This window comes from Trichosurus vulpecula, chromosome 8 (genome assembly GCF_011100635.1).
Source record: "Trichosurus vulpecula isolate mTriVul1 chromosome 8, mTriVul1.pri, whole genome shotgun sequence".
In the NCBI taxonomy this organism is placed as follows: domain Eukaryota; kingdom Metazoa; phylum Chordata; class Mammalia; order Diprotodontia; family Phalangeridae; genus Trichosurus; species Trichosurus vulpecula.
Window position 1 is genome coordinate 51,028,026 of NC_050580.1, and position 25,392 is coordinate 51,053,417.

Sequence of the window (25,392 nt, forward strand, 5' to 3'; positions counted from 1 at the left end):
GGGCGGGGCCGCCGCGGGCGGAGGCCGCAGCCCGGAGCCGGAAGCGGAAGAGGCGCCAGGAGCTGGGAGCGGGGCCTAGCTGGAGCTGGAGCGCCCGAGAGACGGTGAGAGCCACCCCCTCCCTTCCCGCTGTCCTCGGCAGCCCCCTTCCCTCCCCTGCCCTTCTCTCCGGCCCGGTGGTTGGGGTGCGGGCGGGGACGGCGGGTAGGAGCGGATGCGGCTCCTCCCCCTTCGGGCGCCCTCCCTCCCTCCTCCCTGACCTCTCACCCCTGACCCCGCCAACCCCTATTGGGCCCCTCCAGCCCCACCCAGCCCCGACCCTCCCAGGGACCGTGGCTCGGGCCTGGGGGCAGCGGGAGACCCCGGCCCCTAAAGCTCTCCCTCCCTTCCTAAAAGTCCCACCCCCGAAAGGCGCCCCCACTTCTTAAAGGCCCCCCCCCACTGCCCGTCACCCCCCCATTCCCTTCTCCCCCTAGATTCCTCCGCTCTCCAAGTCGACCCCCCAAGACTCCCCCCCGCCCTTAATCCCCCATTCCCTGAACCCTTCAAGCTTCCCACTTAAATCCCCCCACGCTCTTAACTCTACCCAAGATCCTCCCCCCCAAGTCTGCCGTTAACTTTCTCATCCTTAAATCCCTCCATGTCCTTAAGATCCCCCTGCCCTGAAAGTCCAACCCCTCCCCTAAGCCCCCCCCCCAAATTCCCCCCGTCCCCCGAGATGTACGTGCCAAAGGTGCCTCTGGCGGCGAAACCCCCCTCCCCCACGGGGCATGCCCTTAAAACCCCCGTCCATTTCTCTTTGAAAATTTCCATTTTCCCCGTAAGATCTCTGTCCTCTCCCTGCCGTAAATATTCTTCCTTCCCCTCCTAAAATGCCCTGCCTGCTTCTAAACCTCCGTCCCCGATCTCGGCCTGGCCTCACCTCCTTCCTCTACAGCGACTGTCCCAACTTCCCAATGAGATTCTCTCTTCTGAAACCCCTCATCACCCCCCCCTCCCCTTGTCAATATCATTGTTCCTGAAATCCCACCCACTAGGTACATTTCACCCTTGAAGTATACCTCTGCTTTCCGCTTCTGAAATTTCCATGCTGGACTGCCCCCCCCCCCCCCCCCCGCCCCAGTTGTTAAAACTGCTGAGCGTGCCATTGCCAGGTGTGCCCAGGGCTCAGTCAGACGTTTGGGTTGGTCTCACTTCTGCCGCTATGCGCACCCCCTTGCTCTGGCTTGATACCATATGGCAGCCCGTGGAAACTGAGACTGTGGTTTAGGGAGGGGGTGACCGAGGGAAGATGAGCTGCAGAACCCCAGTGAAGGTATCTCAGCTATTCCAGGAAAGCCAGGCTGGGGAGTCCTCAAAGTGCGATAAGTATTCACAGCTGGGCCCCAGCTGGGCCCTGAGCTGAGGAAAAGAGCAGGGTGTTTTTGTTGTGATAATTCCAGTCCTGAAAATGAAAGATACTGTCGCCTGGAGCCCCGGAGTGGGGCCTAGTGTTTTCTTTCTTGATGGCAGGAACACCCTATATCTTTTTCTTTGCGGCTTTTCTCACCTTTGGCTTTGTGGTTTGACCTCCCCCTCATTCAGCCTGGGTAGGACAGAACTGGGGTAGGATTTTATAGAGACAACCCCTTTGGCAAAGCAGAACTGGCCTCCTTCCACCTTCCTTCCTCTGGCCCCATTTCCAATGCCCTTGAAAAGAAAAATTTTCAACCTCTGTGGTGTCGATTTTAGAGGTGGTGGAGGATGAAGTTGCAGCATTGGTGGCGGCAGCAGCCCTCCAGAATAACCATGGAGTACTGGATTGGTCGGGATCCAGGGAGAGGGCAGGTGCCAGCCGTGGCTGGGCTGGATGTTCTCGTTGGCCCAGTTTTCCTAATGCCAACAACATGTGAAAAAACTGACAAGGAGGCTGTGCCCTTAGTACCTCTGAACAGACAGCTGGCATCTTAGCAGCATGGCATCTGGACTTGGTTTGACTTTTCCCATTCCTCAGCATTCAGTAGGAAAACTAGAACAAGTTTGGAACTGAGGGCTTTTAAAAGCTGTTCTATTCTATGGCTCACCTTAGAAACTTGGTGTTTTAATCTGTTGGGTCCTCCTGGGGTGTCAGTGAATCTGGGAAATGGGCCTTAGGGCTAGTAGATTTTTGGAGGGAGGTGAACCTGGAAATCTTTAGTGTCAGGTTGGGCCATGGGCAGATTTCCACCTGAGTCATTTGGAAGTGAGTTTTAAAATTCTGTATTGGACTGAATGAGGCTACCCCTAAATAGAGGTTTTCACCTCTAAAATGAAATCTCTTTGAAAGGCATATACATACATACACACAAACTTACACACACTCTGTGTATATACATATATATGTACACATGCATGCATATAATTATTTCTCATTATTAATCCCTTTTTGGACGCTAAGATTTCAGCAGGCTTCTGAGTGTGTGTTGTCAAAGGAAGCCTAAGAGGCTCCATATACTGTAGCCATATGGTTTCTCCCTGACCACTTTTCTGTTCTGTGTCACTGAGTTCCATGGAGCCACTTTGGCAGTTGAAAGCCGCAGCCTGGGTTTTAGTGGGCAGCCATGGGACACATTGCCCTATCTTTGTGGAGGTAGGATCTCCTCCTGCCTAAGCCCCCCTCCTTCCTAGTGGTACTGTCCAGCCTGGGCAGTGGGGAGAAGGCAAAAAGAGTCATTGGGCTTTGCAGTAAGATTCCCTCTCTAAGGAGGTCAGGGATGGCCTTCAAGTGGGAGCTTTCAAAGGATTCTGCCGCCCTTCCAGTTTCAGGGGCAGCCATTGCAGACTCCTAGCTCTTAATGCCATCTGGGAGACCAGGAAGGTTTAAGCTATATGTATGAAACTAAGAATACTATCATAAATTACATGGGTTTGATATAAACTATATTTTGGGGGAAATGTGGCCCAGATTTGAAGCAATATGGTACCCTCGATTAGTTTAACATAACCCAGCAGTGTTACTGGAATCCATGCTACATTTAGGAATAAAGCTGGCCTTTGATTTGATGGACAGCAGCATGTCATCTTGGACTCCACAAGACATTTCTGCAAAAGCTTCCTCTAGGAGGCAGCTAGGTAGGTCAGTGGATAGAACTGGACTTGGAGTCAGGAAGACCAGAATTCAAACTCTTGTCTCAGTCACTATATGTGTGACCCTGGGCCAGGCATTTCACCTCAGCCTCAGTTTCCTCATCAGTAAGATAGGGATAATAATGGCACTTACCTCCCAGGGTTGAGGATAAAATGAGACCATTTGTAAAGCAGTTTGCCAATGTTAAAGAGCTGTATAAATGTGAATTTCATCATCATCATCATCACCATGGTTATTCAAGGACTCCTCTGACATCTTGCTATGGCCTGGAAGTGATCCAGCTGTGCTCATGAAACCCAAACTCTGGCAGCATCTTCCTGAGTCGGAGAGCCTTCAAGGACAAAACCAGGCACAGACTTTATGTCAGAGGGCCAGCCTCGGTAACTGTGAAGAGGCTTGTCACTAGGGTAGCCATAGGGTGGCAAATATTCTTTGGCATCTTGCTAAGAGGGGTTATGATCAGTATAGGTAATCAAAGGATCGCCCATATCAGTGAAACCAGGTTTTTAAAAGCACTAAAGAAATGCTCTAAAATCTACCTGGACATGTACCCGTAGATGATCTTAGGGGCTCAGAAAGTAATCTTTGGCCTAAAGCAGGTTCGTAAATCACTTCATAAACCCTGTGATTGAGGATGAGAACCTGCATTGAAAGGTCAGGGTGAATCAGACCTGGTCCCTACTCCAGCCACAGGGAAACATTTTTGGTGGCTGTTAGATACATATTTTTATTCCCCAGCTTGGGTGCTTAGCCTTGGGGATAATTACAGGAAGCTAATGTAACATTAGTCAGCTGATCTTAAAAGGCTTTTTAAACATAAAGCATTAACCCAAATTCAATCTGAAGTTGTTAGCAATGCCTCCATGGAAAATTGCTTTTGAGCCTCGTAAGGTGGGAGCTGTGAAGGGGATGGGAAGTCATCAGTGGGCCTCCTGAGACACAATCATTATGGGGAGTCTGCATAATCACCCAGGCCGGAGCTTCAATTTTAGGCGTTGCTCTATTTAGTAAGCGCTGCAGTTAGTCCAGAACTGACCAGCCAAGTGGAGGATTGCTCCACCTAAGTGGTGAGGAGAGGAAGGGAGGGTTGCAGGACTGGGGTGGATGCAATGAATTAAAATTGGATGCCCACCAAACTAACAAAAAAGCATGCTCCATGAGTGGGCCTCCACATCCAGGGCTTTGGAGTTGGTGGAATGGGGAACTCCTCTGGAGTCCATCTCGTTTTTTCTTGGATCATGTGTGGTGATTTCATTGGAGTAGTAGAGAGATCTCAGTCCTCTGCAAACCAGAGACTTCACCATTAATGTCAAAACTTTAGGGGCTAGGTTCCTGCTGTGAGGTAATGGGCTCCTTTCCAACCTGGCTGGTGAAGACTGTCCCATCTTGCTGCTCCTTCACCTGGGAGAGAGAGATTGGGAGCTGCCTCCTCTGCTAGGCAGGGCTTGAAGGTAGATGGGACTAGAGCTTTGAAGTGCAGTTTGGGACTAAGGAGCCTTCTGGTTGGCACACTTTGGGACTCAGCACTCCCAAGCTATGAAGGTAGCATGAGGTGCAGGAGACAGGTGCTAGGGCCAGACAGGGCAGGATCAGCTCTCCAGAGCAACCTGTAGACCTCTTACACAGAAGGGACAGAGGGAAAGGTCATTAGGATCAGGGCTACCCAAAGGTCAGTAGGACTAGTTTTCTGGCCACCTGCCTGCCAGATTCCTATCCAGCATCTAGCCAGAATGATTAACTTTTCATGCTCTGAGGTGCCCGGTCTAGATAGTGTTTTGCCTTCACCTTTCTTCATCATTAATTCAAGATTTGTCACTGTTCGTTGTGCCCCCATGTCCTTTTTCCCTACACGACCTCCTTCTGACTTAGAAGAAGTGGAATCTACGTTTGGGACATCAGGGAATAACTTTGTGTTTCCTCACCATCATCAGTAGTTGTAATGTGCCCCAATCTCCCTACCTTCTTGGGATCTGACTTAGATGATATGTATCTTTATCTCCCGCTCCAGACTGGGTTCCTAGGGATATGCCCCTTATTTATGGAATAGAGCCAGAGCCACAGAACCTGTTTACCCTACTGAACTCCTTCCCAAGTCAGACTAGACCTTTTACATGGAAGAAGTCTGTTGTTCTTCAGCAGCAAAGTGTTACTCATTAGCTGCAGTACGCAGGAGGTTTGGCCTGTTTGTTGGGTACAACCTCAGTTTTTTTTCTTGATTAATAGCCATGCTTGGGGAGAGGGGAACTTGTTCTCAAAGCTAGAACAATAGGCCCCCTTTTTAGTATTCCCCTTGACATGACCAGTTTCCCAGGCTCCACATTGGCTAGGCTTTAGCTAGTCTGGGAACCCAGTCCCTGGAGTCAGTTGCCTCTCTCCCTGATGGAACCTGCTAGCATTTCAATCGAGTGTCTCTCTTGTGTCCTAGATGCATCACTGTAAAAGATACCGCTCCCCCGAGCAGGACTCGTACCTAAGTCACAGATGGAAGAGGAGGAGGTCTTACAGCCGTGAGCATGAGGGGAGACTTCGATACCCATCTCGAAGGGAACCACTTCCCCCCAGAAGATCTCGATCCAGAAGGTGAGAGCCAATCAGGAAGAAGAAGGGCAGGGAGAGTGGTAGGCAGTATTTTTTCCGGACTCTTAGCATCCTGCTACTACCTCCTTGCTAGGTCCACTCTTATTCAGCTCTTCCACTGCCCCTTCATTTCTGTGGTGAATTTAGGTATGTCATCCTTAGTTTCCAGATCTTGTCCTCCTGCCCTTTGCTTACCTTGGAGGGCCAGGTTAGCTGGCCCACACCCTAAGGAGTCAGAAAGAGGGGACCACTATTCACCCAGATAGTCCTAGCAGCTCTTTCTGTGCTAGAAGAACCAGGAACAGTAAAAAATGCCATGGCTCCGTTAGACAAATTGTAATGCGTTAATAGACTGGAGTGTTACTCTGCATTAGGAAGGGTAAATGTGGAGAGTTCAGAGAAGCAAGCAGAGAACTCAGACTGATGTAGAGAGATGAGCAGAGCCAGTAAAGCAGTGTACATAGCGAGTACGACCACGTAAGTGGAAAGAACAAGGCAGAGAGATAAAACGCTGTGGTCATCATTACCACGAAGCTCAGCCCTGGAGAAGAGGCCACAAAACACACTCCTTCTGCTCTGAAGCGGCAAGGGTCAAGGCTTTTTGAGTGTTACAAGTGCTGTCAGATGTGGTTGAGGTGTTAGGTTCTGGTGAACTGCCTTTTTCCCCCTCTGTTTTAATTGATTGTGGCATGAAGTGGTGGTCTGGCTGGGGTAGGAAGGAAGCATAGAATGAGCAAGATATAAAAAACAAAATAGCAGTGTATTTTAAAAAGCCGTCTCTTGCTGCCCCAGGCTCGCCACGACAGCCATACTCACCTGGTCCTTACATTTTTAAAGTGTTATTGATTTCCTTTGCTTTTACATCACAGTGGTTTTCGGATATCCCCCACCTCACCTTTATGACAGAGAAGCAAGCACAGCCAGCTGATAAACTGACATGTTCTGTCCTGTGCTTGTAGGCCCTCACCTGTCCAAGGAAACCAGGAGGTACACTCCTTTAGTGATCCAAGAATGGTCATCACAATTACAGGCATTTGCTTTTGTTTTAGTGGTCTTGGCAGGCCTTGTCTATATTGTTTCCTGATAACGCTTTCTTTATTCTGCATCAGTTCAGACAAGTCTTCTCTGAATTTTTCATTTTTATGCTTTTTTACTGTGTCATAATATTCTGTTAGGTTCATTTACCCCAATTTGTTCAGCTGTTCCCCAATCCATGGACATCTTTTTGGTTTGTTTATAGTTTTTTGCTGACACACACACACAAATGCTGCCATGAATATTTTCCTGTATTATGGGGCCTTTCTTATTGCCTCTTTTTATATGTCTTTAATATCCTTGGGGTACATTGCCAGCAAAAGGGTCTCTAGATCAAAGAGTATGTATGAACAAGTCAGTGATTATTTTTCTCTTTTTCCATCAGGTAATTTTACTTTTATTTTTTTAAAAAATCAATTTAATTTTTTTTTTCAATTAACAAAAATTTATATTCCCTTTTTTGTTCACTTGAATTTGAAACAAATTTGTACAAATCAATTTGGTGTAATTAGGTAAGAAGGTAAATTGTTGATTAGGAAAAAAAAATTTGGATCAGCTCTCACTAATATTTGATATCCCCACATATTGTTTATGTGGGAAATTAACACAAATATAGAAGACCAAGAGCCATTCCTGGTTGCTAAAGGGTGTGAAAAAAGAGTTCTTAAAAGAAGAATTACACATTTTTAAAAGATGTGAAAGATTGATTCATTTTCCTGGTAGAGGAAATGCTGATCAAAACAACTTACACCTTACACTCAGCAAAGAGGCCAAGATGACAAAAGCCTGAAATAGTCACTGTTAGAGGAACTTCAGAAATACAGGAGCAGCAAGACGCTCTGTTGGTGGAGTGTCAATGGCTCAGTTTCATGTTCTTTGCCACCACAAAAAGAGCTCCTATAAATACTTTTACATCCTGGGTTAGGGTTTATTTTGCTTAAAACTAATCCCTCACTTAATCTACCATTCCTTGTAGTCCTCCTCTCTCTCTTTGCCCTCCAGTTTTTCTGTTTAGGGAAGTATAATTGTGTACCCAGTTCTCTGTCTCCATGTTTATTCATCATTCCTTTGGCCAGTTTAGTAGATGATGAAGTTTGGGTGTCCCCTCTCCAACCCTTCCTCCTTGTTTGACTTTAATTGTGTCCCCCATGAAATGAGATCATTTTCCCCATCTTTGTTCTCCCTTCCCCTCCCTAATATATTCCTGTTCCTCTCCCTTTCCATGATTCTTTGAAGATCATCACAACATAACAAAACCACTCCCAGGCTCTCTGTCTAATTAGATTTCCTTTATGACTTCTGATAATGATAGGGTTCTGAGAGGATGCCTGTGCCATCTCTGCATATTAGAATGTAAACAGTTTGTCCTTGTTTGTCCTTTAGGATTGTTAACTTACGTATAATTTTAGATTTGTCTTGACTTCTGTGTTTGCACTTCAGAATTTCAGGGCAGCTCTGATCATTTCACTAGGAATGTTTAGACGTCCTCTTTCATTAAGGGTCCACTTTTTCCCTAGTAGTAGATTCAGTTTTGCTGGGTTAGTTATTCTTGACCATATGCTTTGCCTTATGGAATGTATTCTAGGCTCTCTGCTTCTTTAGAGTGACAGCTGCTGAATCTTGTGTGGTCCTGACTGTGGCTCCTTGGTACTTGAATTCTCTCTTTCTGGCTACTTAGAATATTTTTTCTTTGATCTGGAAACTCTGAATTTTGTCTGTGATGTTTCTGGGAGGTTTTTTTTTGCGGGGGGGGGGGGGGGTTGGTTCCTTTTTGGTAGTTCTGGATGGATCTTTTTCTCTTCTACATTGCCTTCTGGTTCCAGGAGATCTCGGGAGTAGTTTATGATTTTTAAAATATTATGTTTAGGTTCTTTTTTGGTCATGACTTTCAGGTAGACCAGTGATTCTTTAAAGTATCTCTCCTTGATCTGTTTTCCAGTTCATTTGCTTTTGCTGTTTAGTACCTTACATTTTCCTCTATATTTTCAGTCTTTTGACTTTGTTTTACTATTTCTTGTTGTCTGGTGGAGTTATTAGCCTCTATTCAGTTCATTCTAGTTTTTAGGTTTATTGCTTGGGCAAGGTTTTGTACCTTATTTCTTTTCTAATTTTTTCCTTTCAATTCATCTATAAAAACATTTTAACTCTTTTAAAAAACAAAACAAAACTCTTGCTTCTTCTCTCACAGGAATTCTAGTTGAACCCTTGTGCATGCCCTCTTTTTCTTTGAGGTTTTGCTTGTAGATGTATTGGAGTCATTCTTTTCTTCTGGGTCTTTCTCTTGAGTATCTCTATCATTATGATAGCTTTTTCTGTGGGATTCTTTTTTTATTTGCTTGTTCTTCCATCTTTTGTCTTGACTTTGGACTTTATTAGAACTAGGTTCCATGCTGGCTCTGTCTTGCTGCTGCTTTCTTGGGGGCATTGAGTGTTTTTATTATTACAGCACAGGGACATCTCATGCTGGCGACCTGCAAGGTTTCTGTGAGCCCAGAGTGGTCTGATCCAGGGGAAAGCCTAATTTCTGAGCTCTTGACCTGGGTTTGGTTCTAAGTAGCCCACATGAGGATGGGCCTGCTGCTGGACTCACCCATTTCTGAGAGCTGGACAGCTCTGCTTGTTATGAGGCCCAGAATTGGAGGCTCCCTTTACTGAGATTTCTGTCCTCTTTAATCCCTACCGACTTCAGACTCTGCTTCTGGGGTCCTGGACACATCGCTTATATTTGCTTCTGAACCTCTCCTCACTCTATACTCACCCCAGGGTCTGTGGCTGCTCCTGACTGGAATGGCATTGCTAGGCACAGCCTGCCCCCCACTCCCATCGTCCCAGAGCTGAGCAGTGAGCTCCAGGACCGCCGGGGTGCTCTTCCTGCACCCCGCCCAAGTTCAGGCCTCTCTGCGCTGGGTCTGGGGTCCCTTCTCCCCTTGCTGCCCAGCCTTCTCTGCACAGCAGTCCTTGGCTCCACAAGCCTCTCTTTCTGGGTCCCCATACTGGACAAAGGACTCACCGTAATTTTTTCTCTCAGATTTCCCAGTCAGGATTTTGGTCTGATCTTTTTGGAGGAATTGTGGGGGATGCTCCTAGCCCTGCCTCCTTCTGCTCTGCCATCTTAGACGGTGGCTTTTCTCATGTAATTCCAAATCATTTTCCAGAATGGTCAAAGCAACCCTCAACTGTACTTGTCTTCCCACGGTCACACACACATCAGCCATTTCCGTCTTTCCATCTTTGCTAGTTTGCTGTTTGACCCCATCCATTTTGGGTTGAAACAGAGCCTCCAGGTTGTTACTTGCCTTGTTCTTATTTGTGATCTAAGCTGTCTTTCATGTGGTTGCTGATGGTTTCTTTTAGAAACATTTTTCTTATTCTTTGGCCAGTCATCTCTTCTTGGGGAACATTTCCTCCTTCACTTGGCACTGTTTCTCCTGGCCTTTGGCTCTCCTCCCTCTCTGTGGGTGTCATAAGACCTCTGACGGGGGAGAACTCAGAGGTTCATCCTTGCTCTTTGGGCCCTCCTGTCTAGATGGAGCCCCAGGTCACCCGTTCTCTGATGATGGAGCCATGCCTTCGGGTCCCTGTTTGTCATTTGTCTGCTGTCTGCCTCTTTCTCCCAAGGATTGATCATCCTGCTGCCTTCCCTGGGTTTTGCATGGGAATGACATACATGGGTAGTAGCTCCAAGTACAGAAGAGAGCCTGGAAACCTTTCTCATCTAATACTGGGTACCTTGTCCTCTGCAGTGGGCAGGACGCACCCTCCTGGCTACACAAGAATATGTTCCTCCCTTTGGAAGGCCCCAGAGGAAGCTGACGTGGCTGCCTCCCTTCTGGGCATCCTTTATGCTTCCTCATGGGCTAGCCTTCATCTGTAGAGACCCATTTAGCCCTGACCCCATTACATGCCAGATTGCAGGCTGTCTGAGGGATTTCATTTCCCTGGGCGCCGGCATAGCATGGAATTCAGTAGTGCCCCCTGGTTCTACTTTCCTCACCCTGACCTCTCCCCCTCATGCAGCCATGACCGCCTGCCCTACCAAAGGAGATACCGGGAGCGTCGGGACAGTGACAACTACAGGTTTGAGGAGCGAAGCCCATCCTTCGGAGAGGACTATTACTCAACCCGCTCACACCACCGCAGGAGGTCGAGGGAGAGGGACCAGCATCGAACTCGCAAGCACCCCCATCACTGCCGAAAACGCCGCACCAGGTCTTGTAGCAGCGCCTCCTCGGTGAGTAGTGGCCAGAGCGAGCTGGCCATTGTTTGGTGCCCTCACCTTTCTTTAGCCTCCTTTCAGGTGTATTTGACCTGGGTGAGTACCTCTGAACCCTCATGTGTGTCTTGTTTGTTTGGTCCTTCGCCGACATAGCAGGTGTGAGCCTGATACTTCAGCCTTCTCGATGGGCAGCAGCAGCACCCGTCTCGACCTCTGGCTCCGGCACCCTGTTTGGCACCTGTATCTGAGTTCTGATCTGGGCATTGGAGGTGCCCAGTGAAATCAGACTGGGGAGGCCTTTGTGATCTGGGTCAGCATCACCAGACAGAGTATCTGGAGTTGGTTTCTCTTTTCCTTTGCTCCCAGATGTTGATGGGAGCTGTTTGGTTTATACCTCATCTGTCCTTGTGCCTGACTGTTGCCTACACTCCACAAACTCATTCCCTTTTCCCAAGCCCCTGTCCTTCAAGACGGAGAATGCTGTACCTGAGAGGCAGGGACTTTCTCTGTGTGTGGACAAGGATTGGGCTCTCTGCAGCCATCCCCATTGGGAATTACTCCCTCCAGCCTTAACTCCCAGATTTTTTTCCGCTCTTATTTCTTTTAAATGAGCAAGAAGTAGCAGTTATTTGTATCTCGCTGGGGTTTTAAAGTGTAAATGGGGGGAAGGGACAGATCACACGGTTTGGAAATAATTTGCAAAAATGAATGATTTGACAGCAGAGACTATCAGGAATTGCCAGAATAAATATCTTTTATCACCTCTGCTGGTGGCAAAACACAGTGTTGTGTAGCCCAGCAAGTCAAGAATCATGAGTGAAATGGCTTCAGGGTTGGCTGCCTTCCTCTTCTTCTTCCTCCCTACCTTCCTCTGGCCCCTCTCCTTGCCAATCCATTTCTTCCCACTCAGTCTGTAAGTGCCTTGAGAAATGACTGTTTTAGTGGAGGGAATGAAGTCCCTTCTTTTGCTTATGCTTATCCTTATATAAAGTATAGGAAATACTAAATAACTATATGCGTGTGCATACGCCTCTGTGTGTGTGTGTGGTGTGTGTGTGTGTGTGTGTGTGTGTGTGTGTGTGTGAGTGACAGTGTGACATATTAAACGAGGATTTCACATAGCGTGGTGGTCTTGCAGCCTGTCTGGCATTCTACTCTAAGGCAGTTTTTAGGGTCTCCGACTTCATTTCTGATCTTCCCATGGCACATATATCTCCCTCTCCCTTCCTTCCGTTGTGGGGGGGTAGGGATCAGGGATGGCTCCCCCATACCTTCTGACCCACAGCCAGCATGGAGATTGAATGCTCTATGAGTATTTCTTGGACTGTGGGTCCAGCGGCTTCTTGTCCTTGGGAAGGGCAGTAGCTGGAGTAGGACCAGTGTGGGTCCACTCAGCATCTGGAGGCCCTTTGGTTAGCATAGAGGGCCCACTGGACACGAGGAGGATTAGGGATGCTTTTGAACTATGGTCTCTTGATAGCGGAGGTAGAGTGTGGCAGAAGGAGCAGCCATGCTGAAAGTCATCTCACTGTAGTTCTGGAGACATGCTCTGGATCAGGGAGCAGCTCAGGGAGGAAGGGTTGTTGTTTGCTGTGCTTGGTAGTCTGGGCTTGGAAGAGCTCTTGATTGGGACACCCAAGGCAGAAAGGGCAGAGCAAAAGCAGCTGAGGGGCAGGATGGGAAACCCATGGGAGCGCAGCAGTAGCTGAAGACTTCCCCTCCCCCACCCCGCTGGCAGGCGAGTGGCCCTCTGCTTCTGATTAGATGGACCTTAGCCCATGCACGGGGCACCATGCAAGGCTAAGCACCTTTCCTGCGTCGCTCTCAAAGTGCATCATCGCCATGGGGTGATATCCTTAGGCTGGAGGAAGCTAAGCTGCCACCTGGCCCCCCCCCCAGTTGCAAAGATGGTGGGACATGGTGGGAGGAAGCTTAGTGGTGGGAACCCTGGGGCTGTGGCACTTCCACGCCACCGTCATATCAGGAGCAGAGGCTGGTCTTTCCTTCCTATCGGCTACGACATCCCATCTTATAGATAATGCCAGTTTTCTTTACATACCTGTAGCTGTTTTTTACTTTTCTGTTTTTGAAGTCAGTTTGTGTCTTGACGTGTCCCTTGCAATATCCCTATCGTTATATATGCTGTGTGCCTTATGAAATGCTGGGATCTGGAAAATCCAACCAACCAACCAACCACCGGCCGCCTGTCTCATCATCGTCTCCGTCCGCCTCTGCCTTTGACCGACACCTCCATCTGCCAATCGGAACCGCCCACCATGCAATTGGTCGGATGGCGTTTCGTTTCGGGGGGCGGTCCTCGCAGAGAAGCCAACAGAGCAGTAAGCGCAGCAGCAGGAGTGTGGAAGATGACAAGGAAGGCCACCTGGTGTGCCGGATCGGCGATTGGCTCCAAGAGCGATGTACAGCCACCTTTCGTAAAACTTTACCTCTCTACTTTCTTACCCCCCGTTAGACGAGACCTCTCTGGTTGTCCTGGAGGGGCCTCTAGTGCTTGTGGCTCGCTAGCGGGCCGACCAGTAATTGCCTGAATGAAGCAGACACTAGCAACTTCTGTTTTTAAAGAGTGTAGCAGTGAGAAACCTTTTTTGTTTTTGAGAATTGAATACTGTGATCTTACAGGAGCCGCCAGCCCCTTCCACTCAGGATCCTCATGCTGGGCTTCTTTTCTCTCCTAGATGAGATCGTGGGAAGCCTCGGAGAAGGCACCTTTGGCAAAGTGGTGGAGTGTCTGGACCATGCCAGGTAAGCGAGTGTTTGCCTCTCTCTCTGGGCCCAGGGAACATGGGGAAGATTGGAATTTAAGTTTGGTTTCAGTGGAGAGATAGTCTGTGGCTCTTGGGTATGGTCACAGATTTGATTCCAGGCCCACAAGGGTGGGCCCTGTAGACTTAGAGGTTCTGCCTGCAGGCTTCCTGTTTGTCAGGCAGTGGTGGTGGACTGCTTGCAGTCCTTGCCATGCCAGGTGTACCCAGGAATTTAGTTGTCCCGCCGGTGAACTGATGCTGGCTCGCCTCCTTCTGCTTCCTCACCCTCAGCAGCCTTTGGGGCCTCCCTTGCTCCTTCCTTCCCAGCCCATAGTACTCATGCACTGGAGAAGCCAGACAGCTTCCAGAATTGTCATCGTCTTAGCAGGGAGATTTCTGGTGGTAGTAGCAGCCTTCCCAAGCCTGAAGAACAGCAAAACCAGTGCTCTCACTTACATTTTTACTCTTTATGAAAAGCATTTCTCTGCCCGTGGCTGGTTTCCTTCAGGCTTACCTGTATGGTGTTGCTGCCAGGTGTTTACTTACTCTTGGTTTCCTTTGCCCACTCCATTGTTCCCCCTGTGAACCCCCCAGATGATGTGCAATCTCTCCTGGCTTCCCTGGGAGATGCCACTTGGCAGAATCAGACTCTGTACCCAGGAACCAGGGCCACAAGAGGCAGACTTCCTATTCAGCCCTGGGTATAAGTAAGTGCCAGTTTGGTGAGGCTAGGAGCAAATCCTGAGAGTACAAAAATGACCCTGGGAATTGGGCCACAATGCATGTTTTCTCTGTGGTCTTATTAACCAGTGAAGGTCTCAGAAGGAGTGTGTTCTCATTGATGGTGGAGGCATCCACTCTGCATGCTGCTAGTGAACCCTGTGATCAGGGAGGGGAGAGGCAAGGTGGTCTCCTCTCCACTGGGAATGGGCCTTCCGCCACCAGCCCCAGGAGCTCTTCATAAAGAAGTCCCTCCCTCTCTATCCGGCATCTGACACCTGGCCATCGTCTCCTCCTTTTCCTTTCCTTAACACTTGAGCTTCAGGGGAGCTTCCCTTTGGGAAAATGATGCCCAGGCTCCCGTAGAGGGGAGCGTATAGAGGAATCCGTTTTGGAGCCTTAATGCAGACAAGCTGGTAGTGATGAGGAAGCAGCAGCCCCTGCCACCATTCACTGAGTCTTTGTGGAAATGAGCCTGATAAAGGGCAGGGAGTGAGAGAAATGGATGGTGGAGGCAGTCCCCGGACCCAGGAAGCCAGCTTCTGCTGCCTCCTTGATCCTGAGCATTTGTTATAATGGCTCTCCTTTGATTGAGCACCTGGTCTTCCTGCTAAGCCTGTGAGGTCAGTGCTGTTAGGGCTGCACAGAGAAGGAAACTGAGCCCAGGGCACCTAGTGCTTGTCCTGGCATGGACCTAGTAATATCAGAGGGGGTTTCGATCCTTGACTTAGAGCCTTGCACACTATACACTAGACCGTGTTCTAGTGAGCAGCTTGCACCAAAGGTGAGCGGACAAATGGTCCCCTGGTTGGAATCCTATGGAGGGCATTTCTGCATTGGGAGGGAGGCTCATCTAAAGGAGCCTCTTAGAACCATCCATTTAGAGCTGAAAGGGGCCTTGGAAACCATCTCATCCAACCCACCCACCTTGTTTTCCAGAGGGGCTACATGATGAGCCCTAATGTTATGTGGTGGATCCTGGCCTCAAGCCCAGGCCCTACCTTTCTCACTGGGAGAAGAGCAGTGGATGAGCATGGGAACAACTTTCCAAATGGTCATTACTATTTCAGACCCTTGTTCATCACCTCCAGGGCCTCATCCCTTAGTTCACAGACCTAGCCCCTGTGCCTCTGCTCTGTCCATGGGACAGAGGAGGATCTCTAGGAAAACTCATCCGGGCTCAGGGCCTGGCTCATTTCTCTGTCACTGCACCATTCCCACCTTCCTTTGGTGCTAACCATGTTTGCTTGAAGGCCCTAACCCTCCCACCATGGCTCTTGGCACCCAGCAGGGGCTTAAAGCCTTACTGGACAAGAACCCCTTGCCATGGATATAGCATTTAGAAGTTTTAATGTTCATTATCGCATTCCAGTCCCCATGGCAAGCCTTGTGAGATAAAGGATTCCAGGATTTAGAGCTGGAAGAGACTGTCTTAGACCTCATTGGACTGAATGCCCTCTTTTTATAGGCACAGAGGAGTGAAATGACTTAGCTAAAGTCTCACATTTAATAAGCGGCAGAGTAGGGACTTTGATCCAGGTGTCCTGACTCCCAGGGACCTGACAAGATGGCACATCTCATCCAAGTGTCCTATTTGACAAGCAAGGAAGCTGATATTAAATGTCCTATTTAATAAGCGATATTAAGTGATTTAACTGTATCACTTACAAGTAGTGTGTCAGCCGGGATTAGAACCCAGGTTCTCTGACTCCAAATCCAGTGCTCTTTTTAGCAGATCTTTCTTTCTTTTTTTTTTTTTTTGATCAGATGGCCTAGTAGGGTGAAAAGTTGCCCAAGGTCACAGTCCAGAGTAAATTCATGTTCTTAGGCACACACTCACACACACCTTAGCTCAGTCCTCATCTCTCTTTTCACCAAGTGTGACTTGAATGACCCACTTGCAGAGGAGGAGGGTCCAAGAACAATCTGATTCCCATTTATCTCTGTTCCCTTCATTTTTTGCAAAGTTGAATTAGTTTGCCTTTTCTGGCCCAAACCCAAAGCCGGACGAGGACTTGCACCTGCGCTAAGCAGCATCTTATCTGAACCAAGTAGGCTGGGGCGGGGAGGAAGAAGCTTATTGCTGAGGCCCAGAGAAGAGTTTGACTACCCGGGGTTTTCTGCCTTCTAAGCGGTGGAACTAGGACTTGAATTCAGTTAGTGTTCCCTCTCCTAAACTGTGCTCTCTCTAGTTTGGAACAGATAGAAAAGAAAGTGCCTGATGATAAATGCCAAACCAGTGGCCCTCAGCTAGAACTGGGCCTCTGTAGCCAAGATTAGATATTCTCTAATTCTCCTTGGACTTGGGCCTGTGGGTGGAGGACTAGGCTCCTGGGTGGGACAGTCGGGATAATTATTTGCAAGGCTGGATTAGCCAGTGCCTGAGAGCTATAGGTGAGACTTCTAAAGGAGAAGCTGGTTCAGCTGCCTCTTCTCATTGTAATTTCTTAATAATTTAACTTTAGGCTGGGCAGGTGAAGTAAGATCAAAAGCTTTAGTGCATCTCTCTCTGTTAAGAACAGGGTGTGACTGAGGCTGGAGTGGGGTGCTGTGGAAATCATTGCTATAAAATTGGGATCTCCCAGGAACCTAGAGAGAGGGGTCAGGTGATAGCTGGCTAGGGCCAGGGGATGTCAGTTTGGAAGAGTCTGTTGAGTTCTGAGCAGGAGCCAGGTCTCTGACACCTTATCCAGGCAGTGGAGCAGACGGAACCAAGAAATCATCCTGGAGCTGGGAGTGGGGTGGGGGGAAGGGAGGGGTAGGGCATGATCTAGATCCTGACCTCTCACTGTGCCCACAGAGGCAAGTCCCAGGTCGCCCTGAAGATCATCCGAAATGTGGGCAAGTACCGGGAGGCAGCCCGGCTGGAGATCAATGTGCTCAAGAAGATCAAGGAGAAGGACAAAGAGAACAAATTGTGAGCATCCCTTAAAGGAGAGTTAGGGGACGGGGCAGTGCCTTCTGTGGCCCGAGCCAGACTTCTACACAGACACGTGCGTGGGGCCAGACTGTCCTTTCTGCCCCCATAGATCCTTAACCGAAACGGGAATCTAGAGGGTGGAGTCTTCCCTTTGTTTTGACTGCTGCCAGAGAAACCTCCTCTTGGGCTTGTGAGATGGGGGTGGGGGTGGTAAAGACAGATACATTTTTAGAAATAAAGTCTGGGGGCTTCCTGAAGGATCTCACTGTATCCTGTCAGGCAGAGACTGGCCCAAGGGATGTTCCATAAGCATTCGGTAGAGGTTGCTTAGAATGAGTTCTGTCTCAGCCAGGACGCTTGGGTTCTAATCCAGACTTTACCATTGCAACTGTGTATTCTTGGCCACGGCATTTAACTTTGTGGACCTAAGGAGAGGAGAACACTCCTCATCCCTCTTTTCATTGGATTATAGTGAGGATGAAACAAAATGCCAAATTTGAAAATATTTTGAAACTTTGGATATTAGGGAAATCCCTGATATGGTGGGTTTTAGTGCCCTTGGCTCACAAACTGAGGGCCCTAGCTTTCTTCTCTGGTCCTCTGGCTTGGACGAAACTAGACCCATAGGGAAGGAGGACAGAACAGGGGTGGAAAGGAGTGTTCCAGACTAATGTTCTCTCCCCTCTTTCCCCCAGCCTGTGTGTTCTGATGTCTGACTGGTTCAACTTTCACGGCCACATGTGCATTGCCTTTGAGCTCCTGGGCAAGAACACTTTTGAGTTCCTGAAGGAGAACAACTTCCAGCCCTATCCTCTGCCTCATGTCCGGCACATGGCGTACCAGCTCTGTCATGCCTTACGATGTAAGTTGGTGCCTGCCTTGGGGGGAGGGGCAGGGGCTATGTGAAGGCTTTGGGATCCCAACAAATGGCCTAGCCTCAGCAATTTGTTAGTTTAGCTGATGGCATGAGTAGTCCAGGTGGCATTGGAGAAGTGTGCTATGAAAGTCAGCCCTGTCTGAAATGATGAGGGCCTGGCCGAGGTGATGGAGAGAGGCCTTCCTTTGTGAAAGAGATTGATAGGTCACTTCTTCCCCTTTCCCCTGCTCAGAGATAGCAGCAGATCCCTGAAACCCTGACTTCAGAGCCCTGAGGAATGAATCAGGAGGGAATGGGTGCTCTGATTTTGACTCCTGTGGCTTCAGATTTCTTTGACATCCTGGAAACATGGCCCTGCTTGTGTCGAGCACAAGCTAGGGTGGGCTCCTACAGCAGATCAGGGGGAGACCAGGGCTAGAGTTAGAAGTGGGGTAGGCTTCCCTGGCGGTCCTCCTCTGCCCTCTCACCCCATCGCTTCCCTTTCCTCATCATGCCACTTCCGTTTCTTCTTCCCATCTTCTGTTTTCCCTCCTCAGTTCTGCATGAAAACCAGTTGACCCACACTGACCTCAAGCCTGAGAACATCTTGTTTGTGAATTCTGACTTTGATACCCTGTACAATGAGAACAAGGTACAGTAGGGGAACAAGATGCCCTCGGGGAGCAGGGAAGGGTGGTGAGGACGGGCGACTTGCTCCAGGGGCTGAAGGAGGCCCCTGACAGTGGGGTCTGTGCCTCCCAGAGCTGTGAGGAGAAGTCCGTGAAGAACACCAGCATCCGCGTCGCCGACTTTGGCAGCGCCACCTTTGACCACGAGCACCACACCACCATCGTGGCCACCCGCCACTATCGCCCGCCTGAGGTGATCCTGGGTGAGTGGCCCTAGGATTCCCACTTCCCTGGCCACCTGGCGTTGTGGGAGATGGGGGTGGGGTGGAGATTGGCAGGAGGCGTGTGTGCACGCATTGGGTCGCCATGGTTAATGCATCAGGGTGGATGTCCCAGTAAACCTGAGTGTAGTGAGACCCCCAAGACGCACACCTGGAGAGCCGCCCTCACCCCCAGCATTGGAAGGCCCATTTACATCACTCCAGCGGCAGCAGTTTTGTGGACTGTCATGCAAACCCCAAAACAAACAAGGAATCACACCGGCTCCTAGTGGTTGGCTTGCTGCTGATGAGCCAGTCCCATTTCAGAAAATCTCTGTGGATGCGTCTTTTGTTAAGAAGATGCCCAGGACAATGGGGCCTCCTCGTCTCTGCCCACCTTCAAGCACAGAGGCATTAGCAGGAAAGAAAGGAAACAGAGGACAGGCACTTGCCTTCAAGAACAATGTGTACATAAGGAGTTAGGTCTGAGGTTCCAGCACAGCACGGAGCAGCTGTCAGCCTTCTCACACAAAGGTGGCCACCTTGGCCAGGCAGGGGCCTTGGGGGGCTTTGGACCCCCATGCGGCTCGGCATGGTCGTACTAGGGGACGTTTCTTTTGTGAGTTTCCTATTGTGTTCTAGGATTGTGAAGAGCTTCGGGTGCTCCTAACAGGATTTCGAGCTTGGAGGGAAGGGAGAGGGTGGGTGGGTCCTGCGGGTGTGGGCAGAAACATCACCAGCTGCTGCTTTTGCCACCATTTGTTAAGCAAGCACTGACTGGGTAAAGCCTTGTACTGGGTGCCAAGGGAGGAATAGAAACCACGTCTTTGCTTGTGAGACTTAGAGTCTCACAGGGGAACAGGACAGATGTACAAACTACAAGTGTGATGGGAAGATCCCTGTGCCGGGAGCCAGAAGGTCCAGGTTCAAGTCTGGCCTCCACCATGTAGGACCCCAGGACCTTGAGCAAGTCTTTACTCCCATCTGGGCCTCACTTTCCTCATCTGTCACATGGGAGGGTTGGAACCCTCTGACCTCCGAGGTGCCTTTGAGCCCTGACAGTCTATGGCTCCAGTGACCTGGCATCCCTCAGGCTGCCATGTGGGACACGTGCTCAAGTGGCAGCAGGGCCTACGTTCTCATGGTGTTTCTTCTTCTGTCATTTCAGAGCTGGGCTGGGCGCAGCCATGCGATGTCTGGAGCATCGGGTGCATTCTGTTTGAGTACTATCGGGGCTTCACACTCTTCCAGGTATTCTTCCCTCCAGTCCTCCTTCCCTACCCCTGGGACCTCGGCCTGTTCTTCACCAGGCCCCTCTTCTGTATCTGCTTGCCATTCTCAACCATCAGACATTGATCGAGCACCTCTTGTATAACCAGGCCTGCTCTAGGTGCTGTGGGGGAAACTAGAGAAAGAGAAGATATTGTCCCTCCTAAAGAAATTTCATAGTCTGGTTGGGGAGATTAGACTGTGATTCAGACTGTAAAGCGATGGACTAGAGTAGGCAGGAGAGGGATGAGGGGTTTGGCAGGCAGTGGTCCAGGGAAGGCTTCCTGGAGGAAATCGCCATAGAGGCAACTGGTGGGGCATTCATAGAGTGCAGGGCTGAATCAGGAAGATCTGAGTTCAAATCTGGTCTCAGACCCTCTGTAGATAGGGGACCCTGGGCAAGTCACTTAACTATTTGCCTCAGTTTTTCTCATCTGTAAAAGGAAGATAACGATAGCATGTTCTCTCCCAGGGTTGTTGTAGGTGCTATGCAATACCCATTTCACCCTGCCTCCCCACCGCCACCCTGGGAAGTGGGACTCAGACTAGGCCTTGAAGGAGGGGGCGTCTTGGTAGAAATGCCATGATGAAAGGTGCAGAGAAGGGCACAAACTTGGTACACACCTACAAGGGATTTTAGCTTGTTTTTACCTCTGAGGGTCCTGTTGCTGCTACCAGGACTAATAGGCCCACCACCTAAGTCCTCCAGAGTCTCGGTGAGTTTTAATATTGGTTTAATTAATTAATTAATTAATTAATAATTGGTGGAGCCAACAAAAGTGTTTGAAACCATTCTGGGGCAGAGAAGATATTTCATTATTGCTTTTATTGGGGGTATTGAAGCGTGACAGCACCTGGCCAGGGTAGGTGACCAATAGGACCTGTTGAAGAGAGAACTAACCCCTACCACTGAGGGTCCTGACCAGGCTAGAATGCTGGAGGACGGGTTTGTAGGGGAGAGGGACATGGATTGCAGGCCTGGAATGCCACACTGGCTGAGGAATTTGTTACTTGATTTTGGGGACTGATGAGGATCCTTTGGAGCTTTTCAAGGAAATCAGTGGTCTGATTAAAGTGGTACTTACTGAAGATTAATCTAGCAGTGCAGTGTGTGCAGGGAGAGCTTGGAGGAAGAGGAGAGTTAGGTGTTGACTGCAATCAATGAACTCAAGTCTTGTCCTTAGAGGACAAAGGCTTGTCCAGTTGAGCACCCAGAGCAGGAGTCTCCTCAACAGGGTTTTAAATTCGCAGCCTCCCCCTTTGCCTTCTAGAGACTCACAAAGCAGCTTATTCCTTGTGGGACAACCCTGATTGGAAAGCTTTCCCTGATGCTGATCCAAAGTCTGTTTTTGGCTAAGTTCCACCTGTGGGTTCTAGTCCTGCTTGCTAGTTATCACAGAATAAATCTGTTCTCTAATCCATAGGACAGTCCTTCCTAGATCTGTCCCCTAAGTCTCTTCTCTCCACACTAAACATCCCCAGTTCCTTTGCCCTTTAATGCAATTTGAACCCTCATGGTTGTGTTCACTTTCCTCCGAGAGGTCTCTTTTATGAACTGGTACCCAGAGATGGCCTAAGGATTGTGTGACAGCCCCTTTGTCCTGGCACTCTACTGCTGTCAGTTCAGGGTAAGATGCCATCAGTTTTTTGAGTAGCTCTCACACTGTTGGCTTGTTTCAAAAAAAAAATTTTTTTTTATATGAATGCCTATACTTACATAATTAACTTATTTTTAATGTAAGTGCAGGATTTTTATATTTAACCTTTTTTGAATTTCATCTGAGGTTTTCGGTTGGGCTGTTTTTTTTTTTTTTTGGCCCATCAGCCCAGTCTCAGGATTTTTCTGAATCCCTCATTAGCCATGCCTTTCTGGAGCTTCAGAATGCATGAGCAGAGGGAGGCAGTGTAGTGCCGTGGGGAGAGTGTTAGGTTTAGAGTCTTGGGATCTGGTTTCAGATCCTGACTTTGCTACCTGTGTGACTTTGGGTAAGTCACCTAACCTCTCTAGGCCTCATTAAAACAAGGGGCTTGGACTAGATGAACTTGAAAGGCCCTTCAGTGACTTGTTTTCATCTGAGTTGCTGATAAAAATGTTGAACAGGACAGGGCTTTGAGTATGCCCTTGGCAGTCTCTCAGGTTGATGACTGGTTCATCAGTGTTCCTTGGGTCCAAGGGTTCAGTCTGTCAGGAGAATGTCAGATGTTTAGCTAAGATCTAGGCTGTGATGTCGATGACATTTCCATGATCTGCCAGTTAAGTAGCCCTATTAAAGCAGGAAATGAGAAGGTAGCAGGATTGGAGGTTATTGGTATTTCAAAACTGAGACACCATGAAGAAAGTCAGGACTTCTCGGGCAGACTGGTCACAGAGAAGAGCAGGGAGAAAGTTTTGGATGTTTTGATGTTGGATGACTGGGGATAGATGATGCCTCGGACAGAAACAGGGAAGTTTGGAGAAAGGATTTGACTCAGGTTTGATTCCATCTTGCTGGCAACTAGCAGCATTGGCAGTAGCCTACATTGAGCAGGCTTTTCTGCACTCCCTTCTCCTGGGTCATTCATTAATCGATCATCAGGAGCCTTAGAATGTCTTCTCTGGGTCCTGTGGACTGCTATTCTTAGAAGCCAGAGGGGTTGGGGATTTGGTAGTACAAAAAACCTTCACTCCATCAGTCTGGTGGAATACCCTTCCTAAAACGAAAAGAGGGTATCAATAATCCACTTCCTAGACTGCCTTTGAGGAAGGAGGGAGCAAAACCTGGAACTTAACCTCACACTTTTCTGTTCTGACACTCCCCTCCCCTCCCCCCAGACTCATGAAAACCGGGAACACCTTGTGATGATGGAAAAGATTCTGGGACCCATCCCCTCTCATATGATCCATCGAACCAGGTAAGAAGTCTTCTGTAGATGTCTAAGGAATTATTAATCTACATTGAGAGAGCAGTGGACTTGAGGAGTCGAGGTTTACCTTTGAATCCCAGCTCAGGCACATGTTGTGTGATCATTTCACCCATCTATAACACAGAGATGCTGTTACCTTGTACTCCCCATCACCAGGTGACCAGGAGGCTAGAAGAGTGAGAATAGTTGTTTGGCCCTGGGGGCCCTCGGATTGACTTAAGATGGAATAAGAATTTGTGAAACACCCGCTAGGGGTCATCCAGCCTCCCCCAAGAAGGGGAACCCCCTGCCCTTTTAGGGCAGAAGTTCTGCCTGCATCTCAATCTCTGTACCACTACCCCTACTCCTGCCCTCGGGGCCCACAGAACAAGCCTGCGCTCTCCTCCATGTGACAATTCTTGGGACTTCCTCCGGCTGATGGTATTCCCCAGTTTCTACATCTGATCCTCACATGATGTGGACCAAAGGCCCTTTCCTGCGCTGGTCACCTCTGGACACTTTGGCCTCTTTCAAGTGGGATGCTCAGAACTGAACATGAAGTAGTGTGACCAGGGCAGACCAACCCCTCCTTCTTCCTGGAAGTCACCCCTTACCTGACGCAGCCCAACTTAGGGTTAGCTTTTAGGGCTGCCACAGCATATTGCTGACCCAGGGAATTTTCAGAATGGTCTTCTGGCCACCCTTCCTTCCCATCTTGTATTGTGAAGTAGGTTGTACCCACATGCAAGACTATTGACTTTCATCTTCTTCGACCGAGCCCAGCGCTCTAGCCTGTTGGGCAGAGTCAAACCCAGGTTATGAGGGCCACAGGATCCCTAGGTGGACATGGGTGCATTTTGTAGTCCGTCTGGGCTCTTCCTGGAGGGTGGAGGTAGACATCCTAACCCTCCTCTGTGTGCTTCCAAACTAGGGCCCCAGATGAAGCCTCTGAACCTTTCACTCTCCTCCTGCCCCAGCTCCCTTAAACCATATATATGGTTTGTGGGGTGTCTGAACTTTTTCACCTCTCTAGCTCTGAGGTGCCCCTCCACACACCACCATTTTCCCTTCAATACCTCCTGGCTCCAGGCACTAGGAGGTGCTGATACAAGGACAGCAAAGTTCCCAGTGAGCAATCTTGGCCTTCTCCCTGCCTTCATTTTTCCAGGAGAGGTAGCCTCACAACCCTGAGTCACATTTAGCTCACAAGTGACAGTCTGTGTCTAATGTCGTTTGTTACACTCCAGGAAACAGAAATACTTCTATAAGGGAGGCCTGGTTTGGGATGAAAACACATCAGACGGCAGATACGTCAAAGAGAACTGCAAACCTCTGAGGGTGAGTGGCCTAGTCTGGGCCAAGTACAAGGAGCTGGGGCAGGGACAGGAACCTCTGGTTTAGAGCAAGGGCTTCTCAAGAACTCGGGTTCTGACCCTGGTTTTCTAGCTTGCTGTGTGTGACTTAGGACAAGTCACAGCCTTCTGTTTCCATGTCCTCATCTGTTAGAGGAGTTGCTCAGACTCTTAATCCTCAGCTGAAATTCAGGGGGGTAGGTAGGAAGCAAAAGGATAAATGTGTCCGTTTCAAAGTGCTTTGAAGGCTCAGCCATTGAAGGGGCTGGCAGGGTTAGCCAGGGTTGCTGATGCCAGGCTGGTCCTTGTTTGCCTCCCACCCTCAGAGTTACATGCTCCACGACTCCCTGGAGCATGTCCAGCTCTTTGACCTGATGAGGAGGATGTTAGAGTTTGATCCTGCCCAGAGGATCACATTGGCTGAAGCCCTGCTCCACCCGTTTTTTGCCGGCCTGACACCCGAGGAGAGGACCTTCCGATGTAGCCGAAACCTGAGCAGATGACAGGTGTCCGGCCACTCGGCCTAGGGATGGGGGGAGGGCAACCAAGGGAGGGGGCCTGGGGCCCATGGGGATGTCTGTACCTCCCCTCCATCCTTTGTCATCAGGGCTTCCTCATGCTTGCAGAGCCCCAGAGGGGAGGAAGAGCAGAGCTTACCAGAAAGCACAGATTTGACCCAAGATATTTATATGTTGTAAAGTTAAATAAAGTGTTTCTTACTGTTTGATAACTTCCTTGTACATGTGTCCATCTTCCAGGGCTCAGTGCCCTGTCCAATTCCCAGAGCTGGCTCTACTCGCCCCC

General features: G+C 49.2%; 1 protein-coding gene across 1 annotated transcript; it reads left to right on the forward strand.

The window, feature by feature from the left end:
- CLK3 (CDC like kinase 3) lies at nt 1-25,318 on the forward strand. Its single transcript, XM_036734482.1, has 13 exons — nt 1-104; nt 5,532-5,686; nt 10,736-10,949; nt 13,258-13,354; nt 13,631-13,697; nt 17,220-17,336; nt 18,035-18,201; nt 18,753-18,847; nt 18,958-19,087; nt 20,253-20,335; nt 23,166-23,245; nt 24,484-24,574; nt 24,915-25,318. Exons 2-13 carry the CDS (start codon nt 5,532-5,534, stop codon nt 25,089-25,091), a joined length of 1,473 nt encoding a protein of 490 aa, XP_036590377.1. The 5' UTR covers nt 1-104; the 3' UTR covers nt 25,092-25,318.
- The last annotated feature ends 74 nt before the right edge of the window (nt 25,319-25,392 follow it).